The 23,645-nt window shown below is 34.9% G+C and overlaps 1 protein-coding gene across 1 annotated transcript; it reads left to right on the top strand.

The window, feature by feature from the left end:
* Positions 1–8,120: 8,120 nt before the first annotated feature.
* Positions 8,121–23,062, top strand: LOC306867548 (keratin, type I cytoskeletal 20-like). Its single transcript, XM_079413275.1, has 10 exons — positions 8,121–8,243; positions 10,843–11,300; positions 14,395–14,477; positions 16,018–16,171; positions 17,454–17,702; positions 19,032–19,136; positions 20,341–20,561; positions 20,813–20,994; positions 21,120–21,222; positions 21,443–23,062. The coding sequence occupies exons 1-10, from the start codon at positions 8,141–8,143 to the stop codon at positions 21,654–21,656; spliced, it is 1,872 nt and encodes a 623-aa protein (XP_079269401.1). The 5' UTR covers positions 8,121–8,140; the 3' UTR covers positions 21,657–23,062.
* Positions 23,063–23,645: the final 583 nt, after the last annotated feature.

Here is a 23,645-nt window from a genome sequence, read left to right as displayed (position 1 = left end):
TAATATAAAATATAACAATATAAATACATGGAATCACTTTCAAAATATATACTGAATGTATGGGTATTTATATAAAAAAAACAGTATACATACATTACATTGTTTACATTTATGTAAACAAACTTTTATTTTGGATGTGATTAATCAAGATTGTTTGACAACACTAATAATCATAATATATACACGTTTTTGTATATTCATTATCTAATAAATTATATATAAAATGTGATAAACTAGAATATAATTGTCAGCAGATAGATACAGGACACAGAGGTAAGTGCAATACAATCAACAGGTTTATTAAATAGTAGCAGCAGAGGGGAATGAGATGAGCAGAATGTCCAGGTAAGCAGGCGGGGAATGGGAATGTCTCTTGGGGCTTATCTGAGTATGAATGTCCTTTTTCCTTTTCCAGGGGATCCGGAGGTAACGGGAGCGTGGAGACGGTGGAGAACAGGGATAGGAACACTGGAGCAACTGGTAAGTAGACAAAAGGTAAGTGGGTCAGGTTAGTCAATATGGAAAGTTTGAGACCAGACAGTGAGTGAATGGGATGAGTGCAGGGATTTAGTGCTGACAGGTGGCAGTGATCAGAAATCAGGGGATTGGTGTCTGGTGAGTGTCGTTGGTGGAGACTGTGGTGACTCCCTGACAACAATATAAATAATAAATAATAGTAAATAATAAAATATCCATTATAAAAAAATAATATATAATGACATATATATATATATATATATATATATATATATATATATATATATATATATATATATATATATATATATATATATATATATATATATATATAATTAAGTATAAACAATAGATTTTGCTAAAATAGTTTTTTTGCAAATGTTTAATAACAAAACATATTATTAAAATTATTCTAAAATATTTGATAAAGTAATATACACGTGTTTTTGTGTGTGTAGATATAAAATATATATTTTAAATTATTACAGTATATATTAATTATAAAATATTTTATAAACCAATTATATATAAATTGCTACACACAAACTCAATGTATTTATTTCGAATGTTATATGTATTTTAAATAAACAAAAAGACATGTTTTAATATAAATTACATACAGAAATACATAATCACATTATATTATACATATTTCATGTAAATGCTTTTATTTTGTGTTCATTCGTATATACTTTAACACCCTCTGTCTCTGACTGTGCATGTATTTTTTGTTAAATCTGTCTTTTGATGTGGCTGTTGTGATATTGCCCTTTCTTCTGATCTTGTCTGGTGTGGTTAGTGTAGTCACATGCAGTCACATTGTCCGATAATGAAGCAGACGAACGACATGATGTTGCATGTTTGCGGAACAATGTGGCTTTTTCAGGGGAGACAGTCGTATTTGCTTTGACTGATGTTTCGTGAAAGATAGTTGGGTGATTTTGCTGGAGTCATTAACTGCAAAAGACCATTGACAGTTTGTCTCTTGGTTACATTTTTGCCTTTTTTTTGGTTAATCCTGTTTAAGTATTTGTTTATATTGTCACACAATTCTGGCGTAATTGAAGCATATCTCTTTGAATGACCTCTTCATGAGCTCCTAGACGGACAAGTGAAGTGTAAAATTAAACCACTTTAGTGGCTCAACTAGTTTTTGCTCCAAATTTTACGTTGGAAAATCAAACATAACAAAATAATTTATCAGACCTATCAATTGTATATCTCTGAATATTCATTGATTATTATGGTGAATGACATCAAATTGACCATTCCAAAAGCGGTCGAATAGGGATCTATACATAGCCTATCTATGCTACAGTGCCCCCAAATTAAACAAACTTCGATAGGTATTACAGACCTCCTTGTCAGGGGCGGGTCTCTAAATTTGGAATCATATCACAGCAAACAATTTTGGGTGAAATATGCAGTTTGTCCATAAAAAAGAAAAACACCAATCACATACGATTCTGTTGAGCTTATGAATGCAATGACCAATCAGAAGAGTTCAGATGAGTTTCATCACCGTGCGCGCTGGCTGACTGAATTCTCTCATCAGAAACAACAAAGTGAAGATGTACGAATGTAAGTAAGATATTAATTTCCCAGTGTAAACAGCTTTAGAGATTATGACAGTTTTTGAGAGTGCTTGAACTCGCTGGACTGCAGTGAAAATGTTCTTTGACAATGTCAACATTCTTTGCTCTCATTTTATTCAATGAAAGTGTTGGCTAATTAGTAACTTTCAATGTTTTTCAATTCACATTAAATACAAAGTCAGTCTTATTAAAAGTATTTTATGGTATGACACCCATATGTACTTAATTAAAAAGACTGGCTTTTATGCATAGTTAATAGATTACAGTATTAGGCTACTTTGCCCATCGCCAATTATAGATCAACTAACATTATCTATAAAGGTGCAAAATGCATTTACTTACACATATTTGAGAATCGAGATAGTTCATGATATATTTTGGGAAATATCAAATAATTTTTTTTTTATAATTTAATAAAACCCCTGCTGTAAAAAACAATAGACACCATTACAAAATTAGTAATGGTTTTACTGGTCATAATGGGACTTGTATTGGTTTTAATGGAAACTGTAAAGGACCCTGTTGGTCTCTACTGGTAATTGGTCACCTTCTATTGGTGGCTTGTTAAAACCAATAATGCTTATGGAATATGTCCCAAAACACTACAGATTTTTTTTTTTTTAATGGTTAAAAATTGATTGTGTGTAAAACAATTTGTAGTGGAAAACATAAAAATGTTCTGTTTTTTTGTTTTGTTTTGTTTTTTTCCCAGTAGGGACATAAGCCTATATCAGTTATACAGCAGTGTGGCTGCTGTGTGTCACGTGACAAGCATGAGCCCCCCCCCCTCAAAAATGATGCCCCTGACACTACAATACAAAGTTATTTGTCAAATGAATGAAACATGATGCAACATTCATTTTAGTTTAAATTGTTATAGATTACTTCTAGAGATTGCAGTGATCCTTGACATGGTGAAAAATAACTGAATGAATTATATTAAAGTAGGTTAAGATGAATTTTAAAATTGTGCCCCCTAAAAGCACAAGTGGCCCCTGTCTGCCCTCCCCCCCAGTTACTGTGATCTAGAACCACCCCTGCTCCTTGATAAAACATACTCACCAGTTGAATGCTAATGCTAATAACTTTCTCTAGATTTCACTGACCTCTTTGTTTGAAACAATCTTAACAGAATGCTAATGCTAATAACGCTCTAGAGTTTACTGAGCTCTTTGTTTGAAACAATCTTAACAGAATGCTAATGCTAATAACGCTCTAGATTTTACTGACCTCTTTGTTCGAAACAATCTTAACAGAATGCTAATGCTAATAACGCTCTAGATTTTACTGACCTCTTTGTTCGAAACAATCTTAACAGAATGCTAATGCTAATAACGCTCTAGATTTTACTGACCTCTTTGTTCGAAACAATCTTAACAGAATGCTAATGCTAATAACGCTCTAGATTTTATTGACCTCTTTGTTTGAAACAATCTTACCAGAATGCTAATGCTAATAACTTTCTCTAGAGTTTACTGACCTCTTTGTTTGAAACAATCTTAACAGAATGCTAATGCTAATAATGCTCTAGATTTTATTGACCTCTTTGTTTGAAACAATCTTAACAGAATGCTAATGCTAATAACGCTCTAGATTTTATTGACCTCTTTGTTTGAAACAATCTTAACAGAATGCTAATGCTAATAACGCTCTAGATTTTACTGACCTCTTTGTTCGAAACAATCTTAACAGAATGCTAATGCTAATAATGCTCTAGATTTTATTGACCTCTTTGTTTGAAACAATCTTAACAGAATGCTAATGCTAATAACGCTCTAGATTTTAATGACCTCTTTGTTTGAAACAATCTTAACGGAATGCTAATGCTAATAACGCTCTAGATTTTACTGACCTCTTTGTTTGAAACAATCTTAACGAAATGCTAATGCTAATAATGCTCTAGATTTTACTGACCTCTTTGTTTGAAACAATCTTAACAGAATGCTAATGCTAATAACGCTCTAGATTTTACTGACCTCTTTGTTTGAAACAATCTTAACAGAATGCTAATGCTAATAACTTTCTCTAGATTTTACTGACCTCTTTGTTTGAAACAATCTTAACGGAATGCTAATGCTAATAACGCTCTAGATTTTACTGACCTCTTTGTTTGAAACAATCTTAACAGAATGCTAATGCTAATAATGCTCTAGATTTTATTGACCTCTTTGTTTGAAACAATCTTAACAGAATGCTAATGCTAATAACGCTCTAGATTTTAATGACCTCTTTGTTTGAAACAATCTTAACAGAATGCTAATGCTAATAACGCTCTAGATTTTACTGACCTCTTTGTTTGAAACAATCTTAACGAAATGCTAATGCTAATAATGCTCTAGATTTTACTGACCTCTTTGTTTGAAACAATCTTAACAGAATGCTAATGCTAATAACGCTCTAGATTTTACTGACCTCTTTGTTTGAAACAATCTTAACAGAATGTTAATGCTAATAACTTTCTCTAGATTTTACTGACCTATTTGTTTGAAACAATCTTAACGGAATGCTAATGCTAATAACGCTCTAGATTTTACTGACCTCTTTGTTTGAAACAATCTTAACAGAATGCTAATGCTAATAATGCTCTAGATTTTATTGACCTCTTTGTTTGAAACAATCTTAACAGAATGCTAATGCTAATAACGCTCTAGATTTTAATGACCTCTTTGTTTGAAACAATCTTAACAGAATGCTAATGCTAATAACGCTCTAGATTTTACTGACCTCTTTGTTTGAAACAATCTTAACGAAATGCTAATGCTAATAATGCTCTAGATTTTACTGACCTCTTTGTTTGAAACAATCTTAACAGAATGCTAATGCTAATAACGCTCTAGATTTTACTGACCTCTTTGTTTGAAACAATCTTAACAGAATGTTAATGCTAATAACTTTCTCTAGATTTTACTGACCTATTTGTTTGAAACAATCTTAACGGAATGCTAATGCTAATAACGCTCTAGATTTTACTGACCTCTTTGTTTGAAACAATCTTAACAGAATGCTAATGCTAATAACGCTCTAGATTTTACTGACCTCTTTGTTTGAAACAATCTTACCAGAATGCTAATGCTAATAACGTTCTCTAGATTTTACTGACCTCTTTGTTTGAAACAATCTTACCAGAATGCTAATGCTAATAACGCTCTAGATTTTACTGACTTTAATTGAAACAAACTCACCAGTTGAATGCTAACAACTTTTCCTTGATTGAAAGAAACATCAGAATACTAAGTTAACATCTAACTTTCTCCAGGAATTATTTGATTGAAACACATTCAACAGGTGAATGCTGCTAGCGGTTAATTTTCTGCTGACGTTACAGACCCACCAGTTTAATGCTAATGTTGACGTTCTCTAGATACTGACCTCCTCGATCGGAACAGTCTTACAAGTTTAATGCTAATGTTGACTAAATTCTAATGCTAAATTAATCTAATGCTAGCTAGATTTCTCCAGATATTACAGACCTTCTTGTTTAAAATACTCAGTTGAATGCTAACGCTAACAGCTTACTTTCTCCAGGTGTTATTGACCTCCTTAATCAGAAAAGACCCATAGTTTGAAAATTACTGCTGTTAGCTAGCCTGCTAATCTTTGCAGTGAAAGTTTAACATGCCATTGTAAGACACAATTGCCTTCAGTAATCTTCATTAATACATTTCTCATGATCTGACATGTTTATGTAAATCAGCTGTTGTTGTTTCTTCATTGTTCGTTTGAGCCATGGCGACACAGTAGAGTATCCATGGTATCCAGGGGACGTGCCTGTGCATTGTAGCGTTGCATACCAAGCGTGGTTAAACTTTTAATGCACAGGTGTGTCCAGGTGGGGCTTCCACTTTTCTTTTTGTACACACTTGGCGATAAGACGTATGATTGTGTTTTGTAGAGATGAAGACATTAAATATTTGCAACTATACATATGTACAATTAGTGGCATGTTAGCGCATGTTCTGGAGAGCTCAGTTTCGGAAAAGGATATTAATCATAACTTCCATAAACCCAATGGAAAGTCATTCATTTCAAAAGACAGTTGGATAATAACACCCTGCACTTATATATCTTTATAACTCTTTCCATCCACCTTTGTATATGATTAGATTTACTTTCTCATATGACTAATTCCAGTTCAGCCAATTGAAGCTCTTCTCAGCAAGTTGTTTAAAACGGTGCAGAAGTTGGATTATCTTAACAATTTCTTTTCTATTGACATAGACATGATGGTGATAGATTAATGCTGAAAGTACCAGCATTTCCCATTAGTTTACACCCGAGATGATGTTGGTTTAGCACTTCAGAAAGATACAATTGCGAAGAAGACCAAACAAAATGTCTCTGTGCAAAGCTGTGGATTCTTTGAAAGCCTCTAACCGAGACATCCATGTGTCAACAAACACGATGAGACAGATATACCATGTCTGCAGAAGAGTTTAAACTGAATTATAGCCCATAATTATTGTCTCAAGTATAATAAATGGAGCTGACTTGACATGGGAAGTTGACTTGCTGTTTTTAAATAAGATGAATAACTATATTTTTTGTGAAGATATGAATTTATTTTAAAAAATATATGTAATGTATATAAGTATATTGTTTAATAAAACATTAAAATAAATGGCATGTTTATGTATATATATGTATATATATGATGATGTATGTTGGTACAAATATAAGACAAATATAAAGGGTCAAATATTAAATATTAAATATAAGACAAATATAAGACAAATATAATTTTATTTTAATTAACTAGTACTTTGTTAAAAAAAAAATAATATGAAGTGCTATTATTGATAATATATTTTATGTATTTTTTTATTTATAAAGACTGTATTATACATTACATATACCTCATTGACATGCTTTCTGTTTTCTATTAGGATCTATATGACAAAGATGAATAATAAGTATTTATTTATCTAGACCAAATATGGGCAAGAGAGGAGGGGAAACACAAGACACAGGACTGACAGTAATTTATATATTATTTATAAAATACAAATTAGTGTGTGTGTGTGTGTGTATATATATATGTATGTGTTTGTGTGTGTGTATTAGTGCTGTCAAACGATTGATCACATCCAAAATAAAAGTATTTTTACATAATATATGTATGTGTACTGTGTATTTATGTATATATAAATACACATGCATGTATATATTTCAGAAAAATAGGTTATGTTTATATATTAAATATATTTATTTATAATATAAATTATATGAATAGATGTAAATACATGCATTTATTTTCAAAATATACTGTGTGTATTTATGTATAGCTACATAATAAATATATACAGAACACACACGTTATGCAAACAAAATTTCTTTGAATGTGATTAATCAATTGAATGCGTGTGTGTGTCTAATTTATATATTATAAAATACAAATTTATATATATATATATATATATATATTTGTATAATTAGATTATTTATGTAATAAAATAGTTATATCTATCTATACTAATTTGTATTTACATGTTAGCACTTTATATATTTGAATGTATATATAATCTATATATAATTATATATATTATATTAATAGATTATTTATGCAAAAATTTAATATCCAAACTTTTTCTGAAAATTCACTAGAGCAATATTGTTGAAAAACTGATGACATCACAAATACATATGAATAAACCAGGAGTTTGTCATCTGCACTAGCCCAAAAAATGACTACAACTATCGCTAATTACAAAAATGACAAAGCTGAAGTATGATCTCATTTGGCTGAGGAGTGTAGGGTGGGGACGAGCGGGAACTTACGGGCCTCATAAAAGACTGTGGGTAGTGTTTCACCATCGGGATCTCAAAGTTTGCATGTCCGAGTTGATAGTTTTTGTTTTTTCAGTAAGCCACCTTGTAATTTAACTGTCGGACAGGTAGCCGCATGTCTGCTGTCATTACCTGTTTGTAATTACCTGCACTCCCATTTCAGACGACTTATAAGGCCATGTTGTTGTCTCATGGAACAGCGCCGGGGGCCAGAACAGGTCGTGCAGCATTCCCAGTCCTGTGACTTCTGAAGTGTTCAGGCAGCCAGATGTGTGTGGGGCGGGATGGGCACAGCCAGACTGACTCTCACCCTACTGCGACTGCCACACTTCAATGACTCGTATCTGAAAGGGAATCACCAGGGGTGGGACGGGCGAGGGCGTGTTGGTAAGTCAAATGGCTTTTGTTTTGTTTTCCTCTGATGATTGTGCTCTCTGAAGTTGTAGCTGCGCAGATGTCTTTGGTCTGGTAGATCAAATGCAATGAAACTTGCACAGCATTTACCATCATTATGCTGTTTGCACAATTGCGTTTGTATGTTTAACTCTTATTCAACGTGTTTTACTACGTAAACAAGTCGAGTTTGTATACAAGTTACCTTTCTTCTCATCTGTTTGTTTCAAAGTCACAAGGCCGTAAGATGTTTCTCTTTTGATTGACATTTAACTAAATGTTTTTTCTGAAGAAGCAGGCGATGACTTGTATATAAAAACTAATGTACATCCAGACACTCCAGGTAATACAGGGACAAAAAGTCAACAAAAGACTATTTTCTCTCATTTCAAGACTATTGTCTGCAAATTAGTCGACTAGATAGACTAATTAAAGTCCTTATTATATTATATTATATTATATATACATTTAAATTTTTACTTTTATTAGTGAATTTATTCAGACTGATTCAATCACAACAGCTGTGGCCTTCAAAATTTGATTGGTCTGTCCAGGTGAGTTATGCATTATATTTAGTAGTAGTAGTAATTTAATAATATAGATTTTTTTAATTAGTGCTGTCAAAGTGATTAATCGCATCCAAAACAAAAGTTTTTGTTTACATAATATATGTGTAATATATTTGTGCATATTATTATATATATATATATATATATATATATATATATATATATATATATATATATATATATATATATATATATATATATATATATATATATATATACAAATACATGCAGTATATATTTAGAAAAATTTACCTGTATTTACATGCATAAATTTATATTCATATAATTAATATTATATATAAATATATTTAATGTATAAACAATTTTTCTTAATTTTATTTTTCTTAAATATATACATGCATTTGTGTGTATTTATTTATACATAATAAATATACACCGTACACATATATTATGTAAACAAAATCTTTTGTTTTGGATGCAATTAATCGCGGTTAATCATTTGACAGCACTATTTTGAATTTTATATATGTAATTATACACATTTTAACTTGCATATAATTACATTTAATACAACACAATTTCATATATGTATATAATCATAGGAGATACAGTATAAAGTATGTGTTATATATTTAAACAGGGGCGTAACCATCATTTCAGAAGTGAGGGACAGAAATTTCAACTGTATTTTTTATTTATTTATTATGTCTAATTGACAGGTTTAAGTTTTTTCTTATCTCTTATTTTTAATTGCTAAGAAATTAAATAGCCTTTACTGCTGGACAATAACCAATCCTTTGTACTGTTATTTTCCCCCTATATTTTCCTAATGACAATTTTATCAATGATTTATAAACTACAAACTCTTATCACAGAATAATGCAGAAAACATATTTTATAGTTTCTATACTGTAATAAATTCTATGCCTTATGTCAGTAAGCACTGCATATAATTTCTTATTGTTTATCTGGAGATTTCTGCTTTTTATTCAGCTTCCCTACAGCAATATCTGGACACCTTTGTCCATATTAGGAATTTCCTTGTATGTCACAAGTTATTACTTCTATGAATCCATTTTGGAATTCTGCATGAGAGCGCCCCCTGGCTTTAAGTATCAATGAAACATACACTACAGAAGCATGTTTAGTGCTCAATAATGTTCACATCACCTGGTTTTGGATACAATAAAACGTCAGGAGTCAGGACATACATAGACTATCTTGTCTCTTTGCATTTAAATCTACATTTATTCACACTGGCCCTTGAAAACATCTATGTCACTGCACATTTTGTGTGTCTCCCTAATCAAACACACCTGATTCAACTCGTTCGCACATTAGAAGAAACTCCAGGACCTGAAATGGGTGTCAGATAAGAGAGACATACAAAATGTGCAGTGTTGGGGGGCGCCCAGGACCAGGGTTGAGAAACACTGATCTATGCGGACACACATTTATGTTTAATTTTTTTTCTAAGTGACATGTCCACAAAGTATTCTATGCTCATAAACATTTTTTTTTTTTTTTTTTACAATTAAATTAATACAAACTGAATGTAAAACTTAACTCTGGTAAGTAAATAAATAGATGTAAATTTACAATATTAAAAAACATAGATTTGTACATAGCCCAGCTCTGATAATGCATAGTCAACATTCCCCTTCGCACCGAGGCTGTTCTAACCTAAATGCCAAAATGCTTTTGTTAATCCGCACAGCTTTAGCGAAACGCTTGAGCTGAAAAGCAGTTTGTATTTTCTAAGTATGCCCTGCAGGTCTGAGACAGGCCTTGACATTGCAGATCTGTACCGAAGACGAGTTCACCTAGACAGAAAAAACAATTAGGTAAAAGAGCCGAATATTAAAATCTAATAGCGAACACAAACAGGCATATGCAAACACCCTACGGCGACGCAAACAAACCGCACACAATATGAGCCACCAAAACCGGTGCAAAAAAAAAAAAACACTGCAGATCCTTTAGAACTGTAAAACACAAATGGACTTTGACCTGTGGCGTGTGTGTGTATGTGTATGTGTATGTGTGAATTGTCATTAATCCAGGATCAGCCTTCACAAAAGCACCAGCAAAACCCGTGACACAAATTGTGGCCTCTTGCTTTTCACCTCCACACAAGACCCTGGTTGGCCCCTCGCTCCCGTTCCACTCCCCAAGTCCCCAAAGACTGGGGAAAGGCCTTGTCCGTAGGAGCCACGTCGACGGTTGTATTCAAGCAAAATTTACAAAACATTTACACTGTAAACACCTAAATATCTTAGGTGTGGCAGGACAGACTCTGAGACATTTTGTTTCGTCTAGCCTCATGGAGGAACTAGAAGAGCCAAAATTGGCCATGAGGGGCCTGAACAAACGGCTGAAAGGGTTCCTGGAGCAGGTGAATCAGTTGGACCGGACCAACTGGGAATTGGAGGAGCAGATTGAGGAGTGGGGATTCAGGAACATCGCTCTACGGCGGGACTGGAGCGACAAGGAGGCACTGGTACAGGAACTGCGAGCTCAGGTGGGTCGGTGACGTTTGCGCTCATTATTTGCCATGTTATCTACATCTTGCCTGTCTCGTTACGTTTGATACCTGAGGTGCTTTTCATGTGACCCTGAAAAACCCCTCAGACTGGCTCTGGGGTAATGAGCCGAATTAAAACATTAAATGCGTGTATTTTTTTTTCTCAGATGTAATGTCTTTTGTAATGGTTCTTAATTTGTTTCTTAATAGTTCTTAATAGTTCTTAATTTTTAGGTGTCTCAATATGCTGACACACCCAAATCAGGTTATGAAGCTTAAGATAATGAGTTAAATCAGGTGTTTTAGGGAAGAGGCATAAAAATGAGCAATTCTGATTTGAATTGATTCCCCTAGTAGTCGGTTGGGCTCCAATCTTTGTTAAATTTATGTCACTACTGTATTTGATAGTAAGAATGTGTAAGAATAGTATACTGTCATTCTACTCATGCCATTTTGCAGTATGCATGCTGTGCAGCGTGTAATGATTGTGTGACATTCTATATTCAAGATTAAGAATATGTGATAATGGCACATTATACTTTTTGCATACTATTTTCAATACTCTTGCAGTATTTACGGTATCCTGTACTGTACCACTCATACTATTCATGTAGTATGCGGTATTAATATTCAGTTTGACTCAGTAATTAGATGCATACTATATATTATACTAAGAATATTTGCAATGGAATTCTACCATACTGCTATTTTTAGTATACTGTAAGAATACTGTGCAGCATGTAATAATTGCATAACATACTATGTTAAAGATTAAGAATATGTGTTATGGCATATTATACTTTTTGCATAATATTTGCAATACTCTTGCAGTATGCACAGTATATTGTCCTGTAATACTCTTACTATTTAACTGTGAATATTTTGTATTCAGTCAATAATCAGATGCTTACTATATTTGATACTAAGAATATGTTTGGAATGGCATACTACTTGTACTATTTTAGTATGTAGTATGCATTTTTTGCAGTATGTAAAAATTGCATTACATTCTATATTCAAGATTAAGGATATGTACATTATGGCATACTATTATTTTTACATACTATTTTGAATACTCTTGCAGTATGCACTGTTCTGTACTACTCATACTATTCATGAAGTATGTTAACTTGTGAATCACTAGATGACATATAATATTTGATACTAAGAATATGTTTGTAATGGCTTACTACCATGACACTCATACTATTTATGTATACTGTGCAGTACTTAATTACATGACATTCGATATTGTAGGTTAAGGATATGTTTGTAATGGCATACTATGCATACTTTTTTGCAGTATGTTAACTGTGTTAAGTATGCCAATATTATGTATGCATGCAATAATTCAATGGCAAACATGTCTAATACTAATAAGGATATGTTTGAAATCGCATTCTGCCACACTACAAATGCCATTTTTATAACATGCAGTACATAGACTGAGAAGACAAACTGTATTTGACAATAATGTAGCATACAAATTAGCATGTTTATCTTTGCTTATTATTTTTTAGCACATCTTAAGCCACATGTCGTATACAACATGCTAGTATTACATTCTGAACACTACCTAAAACCAAAGCACAATATGACCCGTGTGAGTCTTTGTGACGAGCAGTTTGCATTAGCCTTAGCTGTACAAACACATAAGCATTCACTATTAGCGTTACTAATTCATTTTATCCCCTTAAAATACATTATATATGAGAGTGACTTACAGTGACAATGACAATGATTAACTGTATATAATGCTGCCACAATAGCTCATGAATCATCAACATGGCAGCCAGCCAGTCAAAATATCAAAAGCTAATATTGTGCTCTGTGAGAAACACAACCTTCCACCAGCCTTTAGAAAGTCATTCTGCTGAAAAACACGTGATTCAGAACGGAATATCAGCATACTGCTAACTGCAACTGTATACTGCTTATTAGTAAAAAAAATATATATATTATACAAAAGTATGTGTTTTGCAGAAATGAAAGTTTTAAGCACAATGCCAGTATGGTTATTTATGTCTAATCAAGTCAACAATCAAGAGGGGTTATGGGTAATATTGAAAGTCCAGTGCATTGCATTGTCTACTTATACAATGTTTGCAGTCGACTGTATGTAAACTGACATTTTAAATTCAAGATTAATTATTTGTTTGTTAGGGCATACTACTCTTTTTGCATACTCTTTAATACTAATTGGAAGTATGCACTATGCGCAGTATACTGGGCACAATTCAATTGTTCAGAATGCCATACTACTAAACTACTCGTATATATTTTGCAGTATACAATTTTTAAACTGTGCAGCATCAAATAATTACATGACATTATATATTCATTCATACTCGTAATGGCCTACTACTATTTTGCGTAGTCTTTTTAATAGACTAAGGTTTGCAGACTGGTGGTTTGAATTCTGTGGCACTAACAGGTATTTAAATTGATTACTAGAGGGCTGTCAACCAGACGCTTAACACCTGTGCTTCCTAAAACCATTCCGGTGCCTGTGGCCATACTGACCTTGTGAAAGATGTTAATCCTTTAGTACCTAAGGGACGGCTTTCGCACCTGGCTTGATCTTCGACCCTAACATAATAATAGCCTGATTAAAAATTTCCAAAAATGCAGATAATGTTGTTTTATGTGACAGATAGCTTACTATTTTATGTGCTCTGGAAAAAAATAAATCAATCAATCCGTCAAGATCCAATCAATGCATTGAGCAATGTGCACAACGGACATTAAGTGAAAAATCCTGGCAACATTTAAGTCTTCATAACTTCCTTCAGTAGTGGTATTTGTATAAACAGAGTCTGTCAATCAGTAGACAGCCAGAAAAACCGCATGCTGATGCATACCAGCATACACCCTGATCTTTCACACTGAGAATTCAGACATGATTTTTCGTTCCCATGATTATATGGGTGTTGACAGCCATTTATAATCAACGAGCCTTGTACCTTCCTAATAAGGTTTTTTTTTTTTTTTTTAAGGGTAATTTCTACCTATTGGCAATTATAATGTACTTTATCTTAATTATATGTCTTTTTTCCTGTTAATTTTCCTTCTTTTATGTTTCTTTTGGCAGGTTAGGATGATCATAATGGAAAATGCAGAGGTTTTGTTACAATCTGATGCAGTGAAACTCAGGGCAGCACATTTAAAGACAAGGTTAGAAACTTTCAGTGAACAAGAAATAATTAGATTATTATTACTTTTTTTCAACTCAATTATATATATATATATATATATATATATATGTATATATATATGTGTGTGTGTGTGTGTATATGTATATGTATATGTGTGTATACTTTTTTTTTACACACATATAAATATATAAACAAAATGTTTTAATGTCAGTCCAGTCAAACTATGAGAGACACTGTTTTTTGTTATTCTTTCTTTTTTAAAATTAAAGGTTAAAGCAATTTGCATTGTGGGATACACTACCCAACCCAGTATGTTCTGTAATTTCTCCAAATGTAACAATTCAGAAAATTTGCATACTGTGCATTGTATTCATAATACTGTCTGCATTCCAAACATGCCAATGGAATATTTCACATCAAAAAAACTAAATATTGTGACTTGAACATCTAATCGCCCTCTTGTGGTGGGAAATAGCAACTAGATGAATGCTTGATTATGAATTGTGACCCTGGACCACAAAACAAGTCGCTGGGGTATATTTGCAGCAATAGCCAAAAATACATTGTAAGGGTCAAAATTATCGATTTTTCTTTTATGCCAAAAATCATTAGAATATTAAATAAAGATCATGTTCCATGAAGATATTTTGTAAATTTCCTACTGTAAATATATCAAAACTTAATTTTTGATTAGTAATATGCATAGCTAAGAACCTCATTTGGGCAACTTTAAAGGAGATTTTCTCAATATTTTGCACCCTCAGATTACAGATTTTCATAGATATATCTCGGCCAAATATTATCCAATCCTAACAAACCACACATCAATGGAAAGCTTATTTATTTACCTTTCAGATGATGTATAAATCTCAATTTCGAAAATTGACACTTAAGACTGGTTTTGACAATTAAGTAAATGAACAAATATGACACATAATAAGTTTCTTAGAAAGTCAGTGCTTGTTGGTTAAATATGATTGGTTTATTTTGTGCGCTACGATTGTATGTCTAAATGTGAAATTCAGTTGAATAGACCGATCACCACAGAAAATAATTACGACTCATTTTTCAGTTAAAAAAATGTGTTGACAATAATGTAAATTTGTTTGTGCCTTGTATGCTTTCATTGTATGTGTGTTTCTGTCAGCACATTTTTAGTTTTTCTTCCCCGTGTGGAAATCGATAAAACTCAACCTTTATTTAAGGTGGTGTTCCTTCAACAGGGGTTTTCCTTTGGGGTTTGTTAGAAATGCCCATTTAATGACTAAATTTAATTAAATACAAATGAATTGTATAATAAAAATGTTAATTGAAATATGAGTAAATATACTATAAAATTAATTGTTTTAAAAATAAGAATATCATTACTTAAAAAACAGTACTTTTGATGACCTTTGACCCTGAAAGACATCTTTGTTTCATTCAAAAGTTGGTTCATAAATACATTTGTGTATAACATGTTTTACTTTTAAATGCATTTTCATTTTAAAATAGCTTTAGATAAAAACTATTGTAGTCCACTGCATGTCATTCATTTAGATACCCAAATGTGTGTGTAGGTGTGAAACTGAGGAGAAACTCAGACTCCTAAAGGAGCTGGAGGTGTCACAGCTGAAGCTAAAGAAGAAAGAGATGGAAACGGCCAACAGCCTCCTGGAAAAGCAGCTTTATGAATCCCAAAATGAGTTACAGCAAATCATGGAGGAAAATGAGGTGGAGACACATTTCTGGTTTAACGTCAGTTCGTGAAATGTCTAATTGTGCAATTTTGTGCGTGTGATGTTCTGTCAGTCATATTAATCATTTAACGACAGAAACCTTGACGTCTGTCTTTAGTAAAAATACTTGTTAAAAATGTTCCCTAATGTCTTAACGCCAAGTTGCGGTTAGCCTCGAGGAAAGGGTGTGTGTATAAAGGAATGGTGGATCTGAACTTACATAACCTTCAATTATGATATAAAACATTACATTGTATATAGATTTTTCCAATAATACCATGTATTTGGACATTTTGTGTCTTTTTTATTTGTGCACAATTATTATGTATGCAAATAGTAAATGTATAGCTTTAGCGCAGGGCTGTCCAAACTCGGTCCTGGAGGGCCAGTGTCCTGCAGAGTTTAGCTCAAACCCTAATTAAACACACCTGAAGCAGCTAATCAAGCTCTTACTTGGCATACTAGAAGCTTCCATGCAGGTGTGTTGAGAGCTAAACTCTGCAGGACGCCAGCCCTCCAGGACCGTGTTTGGATGCGACCAAAAGCATCTGTTGCCTACAAACACAAAATATAGTTACTAAACCAAAAGTTGAACTGAAAAAAAGTTACTTCAAATTTTTTATTAAATTTTGATAATTTGATATTGATTTGATATCGGTAGTCGTCGTAACAAATTTATACAACAAAATCATAAACTTCAAACTGTCTGTAACAAAGTTTAACCCCAATATAAGTAGCTCAATAAGAATCAGCTGTTTCGATTTTAAATCTTGTTCACAGCAAACATTTGGTATTGGTGGTGTGAACTGATCTTTATCATTACTTTTCTGAGGTTTAAGAAAATGTATCCAGTTTACAGGGGTGGGGGGGAAGTTTAGGACGATTCCGAGGGCCCGACAATGGAGGGTGGCCCCCGCGGCTGGAAATGCGATTTCTACCATGGGGGACTCCTCGGAAAGCGATTTACCGAGGGGAACGTGATCTGTATAGAGCTCAACCCCACCCCAACCCCTCACCCTAATCGGGCAGGCCAAAGAGTTAATGAAATGCAAATACAGACAAATTAATTTGGCTTGTAGATGTCAGAATGACACATTTTTTGTATTTTGGACTCAGGAAGAAGTTCTCAAACAGTATGTTTTCATCAGACCCTTGTATTTCAAAAGATGAAGGAAATGTTTATTCTTCATGAGAGGAGCACTTTAAATTCTCCTCTTCCTCCCTCTCACCCCCCCCCCCCCCCCCCCCCCCCTCCCCTCTCTCTCGTTGGCTGACAGAGAGAGCTGGATCAGCACCAGCGTCGAGCAGTAGTGGAGTGTGATAGAGTGCTAGCGCAGGTTGCTGCAGGAGAGGATGGCAGAGGAATGGATCTCTCCCAGACCAGCACCCAGTGCGACCACTCCAGCCCAGCCCAGAGTAGCCCTGACTCAGCCACACCACCAAATCCAGCCCCAGGCTCCGGTCCAGCTTCACAGAGAAGGCCCCGAAAGGATGCAACCAGCCCCACAGCTGCGTTTCCGCCACAGGTACGAGTATTCACTCTCTCTATCTCTCCTTCAAACACTCTCTACGGTCTGCTGGCCAGGGCACTGCAGAGCGGTCGTAGTGTGTGTGTGTGTGTGTGTGTGTGTGTGTGTGCATGTTTATGTGGTTCATGAGGGCACAAATTTGTATAATGACATGGGTATGACAGAGGTATTACAATATGAAGGTGGTTTTTGAGGACACTGCCTTTGTCCCCGTAATTCAAAAGGCTTAAAAAACATACTAAATGGTGTTTTTTTGCAAATCTAAAAATGCACAAAGTCTCCTGTGAGGGCTAAGTTTAGGTGTAGGGTTGGTATAGGGCAATAGCACACACAGTTTGTTCAGTATAAAAACCATTACGCCTACGGAGAGTCCCCATAAACCACAAAACCCAACGTGTGTGTGTGGGTGTGTGTGTGTGTGTGTGTGTGTGAAAACACTGCTAGCCACCATTATTATTCAAAACAGAATGAGGGATGCTAGTCCCATTGAGCATAATCATTGTTTTTTTCCTGTTCTCATCAGCAGGTGATTTGTTTATTTGTCTTCCAATGTGCTTGAGCAGAATTTATGCCCTCGCACAAAAACATGGGCCATTGGCCTCGTAATTCTCCTTGAAAAACCACAACAACACACTGCAGCTTGTCTTTATAGGGAAGTTGTCTTTAAAGGGAAGTTTACAAATACCTACTATGTTGGTGCAATGGTAAACTGAGGGTATCCATACAGTGGTGCTCTAAGGTACTTGGTAGGTGTCCAAAAACATTCTGGTACCATTGAACATGGTTTTAAATGGTAACATGTCCAAAAAACAAGGTATTACCATGATATTACCAATGAACATCATCTCCTGAGAAACGTGGTAACACCATAGTACACATCCAAAAATATGGTACTGTTCAAAAACACAGAGCTATTGCACTGTGTCTAAAAACATGGTATTTTTTTGTTTTAGATTAAGACTATGTTGTTTTTGGTAGTGTGCACTGTGCAGTCATTCTTATCAGATGGAGACTGAAGTGATTCCTAGACTGTGATGTACATCAACTCAAACCACAAGAGCATCAATTCAGTTTTCTTTAATGTGATCTATTGTGTTACCTGTGCTCACTGACGTCATTTTGCAGATCATTTTATTTTGAGATGTAAATCATGGATAATTAAAATAATATGCTAGAGAGGCTATGAGTAAGAGGTGTCCTAATGCAAAGTGTGATAAAACCTCAATATGAATTATGAAAGTGTCTTTAAAAATGTAACAAGATTTATTGTATTCTGTGGTATTCTTATGTATACATTCCATTTGTTGTGTTTTTTGTGTACTGTAGGTGAGAGCAGGTGACAAGGCCCTGAAGGAGGCACGAGCCGAGCTCGCTGAGGCCCGAAAGCAATGGCACCGTCTACAAGTGGAAATCGAATCATTACATGCCTTGGTGCGTTCGGTTCCCACAGACATGCCCACAGACACACCCGAACACACACACACACACACTCCAATTCAGAAACATGCAGACACACCTAAACACGCATTACTGAACCCATTTCACCTTAACGCATAATATGCAAATTAGAATATCACTTACTGATACATAATGCATATTCAGGTCTTAAGTTCTGCCAGAACAAGCCAGATCTGAATTCGGCATGTTCAGAATCAGATTTAATCTCTATTAAACCTCTATGTAGTGCGAACTGAGTGTTAAGCGTACATCAATAATTTGCCTCCAGGGAATGGACGACAGATTGCTGCCAGATTTGTCATCACTTCTGAGAACTCATAATTTATAAATCAAGTTCTGCAGATAACTACAAATTGTTACCAAATACTAGTTTTGTGGTTAAATATTAATTATCTAAAGGCTGCGGGCTCAAATCCCTTTGAAGGCACCATGTTATACAAGTTGAGCCCTGGGAATCTAATCCATGTACTTAGTGTTGGCAGAGCCAGGTTCTACCACTTGATCCCCAGTTCATGAACTGTATAATTATTGGGTGCTTCAGTGACCACTGTGTCCTTGATTAAGATACATTACAGTGGTGGAGTTGTGGTTACAACTCAAGGCAGGTTAATCAGAAGGTTGCTAGTTTGATGCCCCACAAGGCATGGTCCCAATGCCACAACCATTGTGCCCTTGAGCCAATCTCTTAATCACCGATTTATCCAGAAGTTTATTGTCAGTTTCTGGAATATTGTTGGTTTGATCTCTGCAATGTGGGATCCTTGAGTCATCACCATTGTGCCAAGGATTTCAACACCAGGTTACTTCAGGGGAACTAAAAATAACAAGACGGTGGATGGATCAAATACCGTAAAATTCTATCTGTGAGCCATTATCATTGTGCCCTTGGGCGGACTGACCCAGTAAAGCATGATGACATTACATGGATGAAGTGGCACTGGCACTGAAGTGACTCAACTTAAATGGAAGATGCCTTGCTTGCCTGCAATATTTTGGTCACTGTTTCAGACCACCCTATTCCATTCCACCAACCCTGAAATTCCATCCATTCAGTAAGCCATTCTCCAAACAGATTGTCCTACAAAGGGACACGGGAATGCCGGAGCCTATCCCAATGTCTCGGTGTAGGCTGCCCCTGGAGATGTTGGAAATTAATAATTCTGTTTTATCACACCAGGAGAAGAGTCTCCAAAGCTCCCTACGCCACACTCAGCTCCAGTACTCTGTACAGCTCAAGGATCTGTCCCGGTCTGTCAGTGGTCTAGAGTCTGAGCTAGAAACTGTGCGGGATGGTCTGGAAATCCAGAAACAGAACCATAGCCAGCTCCTCAACACCAAGATGAGGCTTGAGAGAGAGATAGCAACCTATAGGAAACTCCTGGAACACGAGGAGGGCAGGTAGGGGAGAGATAGATGTACTGAGCTGTATTTGTTTATGCAATAAAACCGTGAGCACACGCTCAAACTTGTATGATGTCTTTCATGCAACTCCAAAGAAATGCACTGGAATTTTGACAGGGTTTTTTGCCATTTACATTGTGCCCTTGATGTTATAAACAGTCAGTCAACCTGTAAAGGTTTCTAAGGTACCCATGAAGTCGAGTGTGGTCTTGAATCAAACCTCTTCTTCTTTCACTCCTGAACCATAGGTTTCTGAACTCAGATGGTCGGTCTCTAAAGCTGAAGCCATGGAAGGGGTCAGTTCCTGCTCCAGACCAGAATGGCCTGCCCAACGGATGTGATGAAGATATCGCTGAGCCAGTCTTCTCTGAGAGAACTTCAAAAATAAGCCCGACCCTTCAGCGACAGCGGAGTCTTGTCACCCTCACAGGTAAGGATTGTGTCAAAACACCCTCAAACTCATTTTCCAACCAGTCATTCTCAACAGCTGGTTCATTTTACAACTGCAAGACTGAGAGATGTTTTGCAACTCTGTGTTTGTGTTTTTCCATCCAGAACCAGTCCGAAACAAAGATGGGGAGATCTGTACTGTAAAGACTCAAGAGATTCTGGAAGGAAATGTAGTGAGGGAGAGTGCCGAAGGTCACGGAAATGTGGAGTGAGTTTACATATACATATTTTCAAGCCTTGCTTAGCTGCAATGAAGAACCATAAGCATTTTATACCTTAAGGACAAACATCTTGATGTGTTTGATCTTGCATGTGGCTTTGCAGGCAATAAAATTGTGATGGAACTTTTACATCATTTTTTTTTTGCACCAGAGATTATGTAATCTTCATTTTTATGCTTATTATTTTGCTGTTTTTGTGTACTATAGGACAGAGAAGATTGACAAGGTAATCAGGCAATGGGAAGGGTCATTCTTTAAAGGAAATCCCAAGCTGAGGAAGAAATCTGTGTCTCTGCGTTTCGACCTTCATTTGGCTGTAGCGGACGAGGGTTGCAGCCAAACAAAACAGGACAGTCTCCCTAATGTGGAGGTCCGTCTGGTCATGAGACGGTCTCGCAGCATACCCACTTTTGCCCAGTGATGTCATAATGCTACTACACCACAATTGTGACATCACCACACTACCACATCACAACTGTGACCTCACAATGCTACTGCATTAAATTAAGTTGTGCTGACCACATCTCAATGTCTCTGCGGCTAATAAAAGCGAATCACTTTAGTAACGTCATAAAACTCTTGCCATTTGAAAGAAAAAAAGCGTCACATCAGTAAAGCATTCGAAAAACAAAAACTCAAATTGCTTTTATAATTGTAATGGACTCATGCCGATAGAGCTACTTAAAGAAATTTCAAGGCAAATTACTTTGTAGGTGATTTATTTTACTTCAAACTTAGATGTTTGAAAATGAATGGGGAGTACAAACGTCTTGCAGTGTTTCAGATTTCGTACATTGTGACTTTAGAGTGAGACTCTCTCTGTGGACGCTCTACTGACACATGATTGATTATTAGCACATATTACGTTACTGAAAACCTATAAAAGTTTTGGTTTGTGAAAATGTGTATAGTTTACACATCTATAAAGCTGAATCTTAAGTCTCAGTGAGAAATGGTCAATGTGGATATGGAGATTTCACATTCAGTGCAGCGTAACAAAAGATGCCTTATTGCATTTGACAGATGTTACTGAAACTAATTTTACGCTCCAGTGAATGCTAAGGGGGTATCAAGTTCTGGTTCTGCAGGAGGCTGTAGTGTGAACCAAAACAAAATATTGCGAAGTTTGCAAGTGTAGCAAAAATCAGCAGCCAAAACATAAAAGATTTATGGTAAAACCGATGTACTGTCCTCACGACATTGCCTGCATGGATGTGTCCAGAATGACTAGTAGTTTATCACTGCGGAGAGAATGAGATGCTAAAAGTAAAATGTTGACTATGAGCTTCTCTACTACTTACACTCGCCTATAAAAGTTACATTGCTTTGTATTATGGATGCATATAGTTTACGCTTCATTTAAAGTGCAAATACTGTGTCTTCCAATCAAAAATTATGCAGTATTGTTCAGAAAACTTGAAACGATGAAAAAAAAAAAAAGATTTTTGCATATATTAATAATTTTAACTGATTTATTTACATACCCATTATGTTCTACCTCTGATGGTTGTTGTACTGTAAATACATGGGGTTTTTCCTTATGCAACAGAGAAATGGATACATATGCATATATTTAATTTGAAGTTATATTAAATGTAATTGAATCTATATACCTGAAATATGATGATATCACCTCATAGGTTTAGTTATTGCTTTCATTTATGTAATGCACAGTCTAGTGTCATACAGGATTAACCTTTCACGTTTCATTATCTTTACAAGGGATTGTGACTTACTCTAAGAAATGTGAAGAGAAATTACACCATATGCATTGGTCAAAATGTCAATTTCATATGCACTTTAATGGATTAAAATCAAAACATTGCTAACTTTCTGATTTTTCTCTGTACTCAACAGTTTTTCCCAGATGACTGTTGTGAAACAACCTTTTTTACTTTTTTTTTGTATAAAATCCATAGCTCTGCCCTGCTGATTGATTTGACATATACAGTGTATGACAGGTGCTAATAAATCTATTATTATTTCCAGATGAGCAATTTATCTTATGAGCAAAGCTGTCCAAAGACATTTCATTATATAGACCTTATATAGATATTATATGCCTGGAAAACTAGCACACAACATGTACGTCCCAGTTAAGCCTGGAATAGATTTGTAACAGAACAAAAACGACATGAAAATTATTTTACTCAGATAATGGTGTACAAAACAAATAATGTTGCATAATCATTAAACTAAGCAGGCTAGGATTTTTCTTCTTCTTCTTCTTCTTTTACAGTATGTTTAATAATGCCCACACACCCAGTTCTGTGATGTTCTCTTGTTCAAGCAATTTTTAAACATGCAAACCTTACCATAAGTTTAGCTAGATGCTAATGTAAACAGTGTGTGGCAAACTCTGGTAGCAAGATGTAGCCTACTCTCACTATTTTTTACTTAATACTTTTAC

This window comes from Barbus barbus (genome assembly GCF_936440315.1).
Source record: "Barbus barbus genome assembly, chromosome: 49".
Classification (NCBI taxonomy): Eukaryota; Metazoa; Chordata; class Actinopteri; order Cypriniformes; family Cyprinidae; genus Barbus; species Barbus barbus.
The sequence above is the reverse complement of the archived record's forward strand: the minus strand, read 5'-3'. Positions and strand labels throughout refer to the sequence as shown.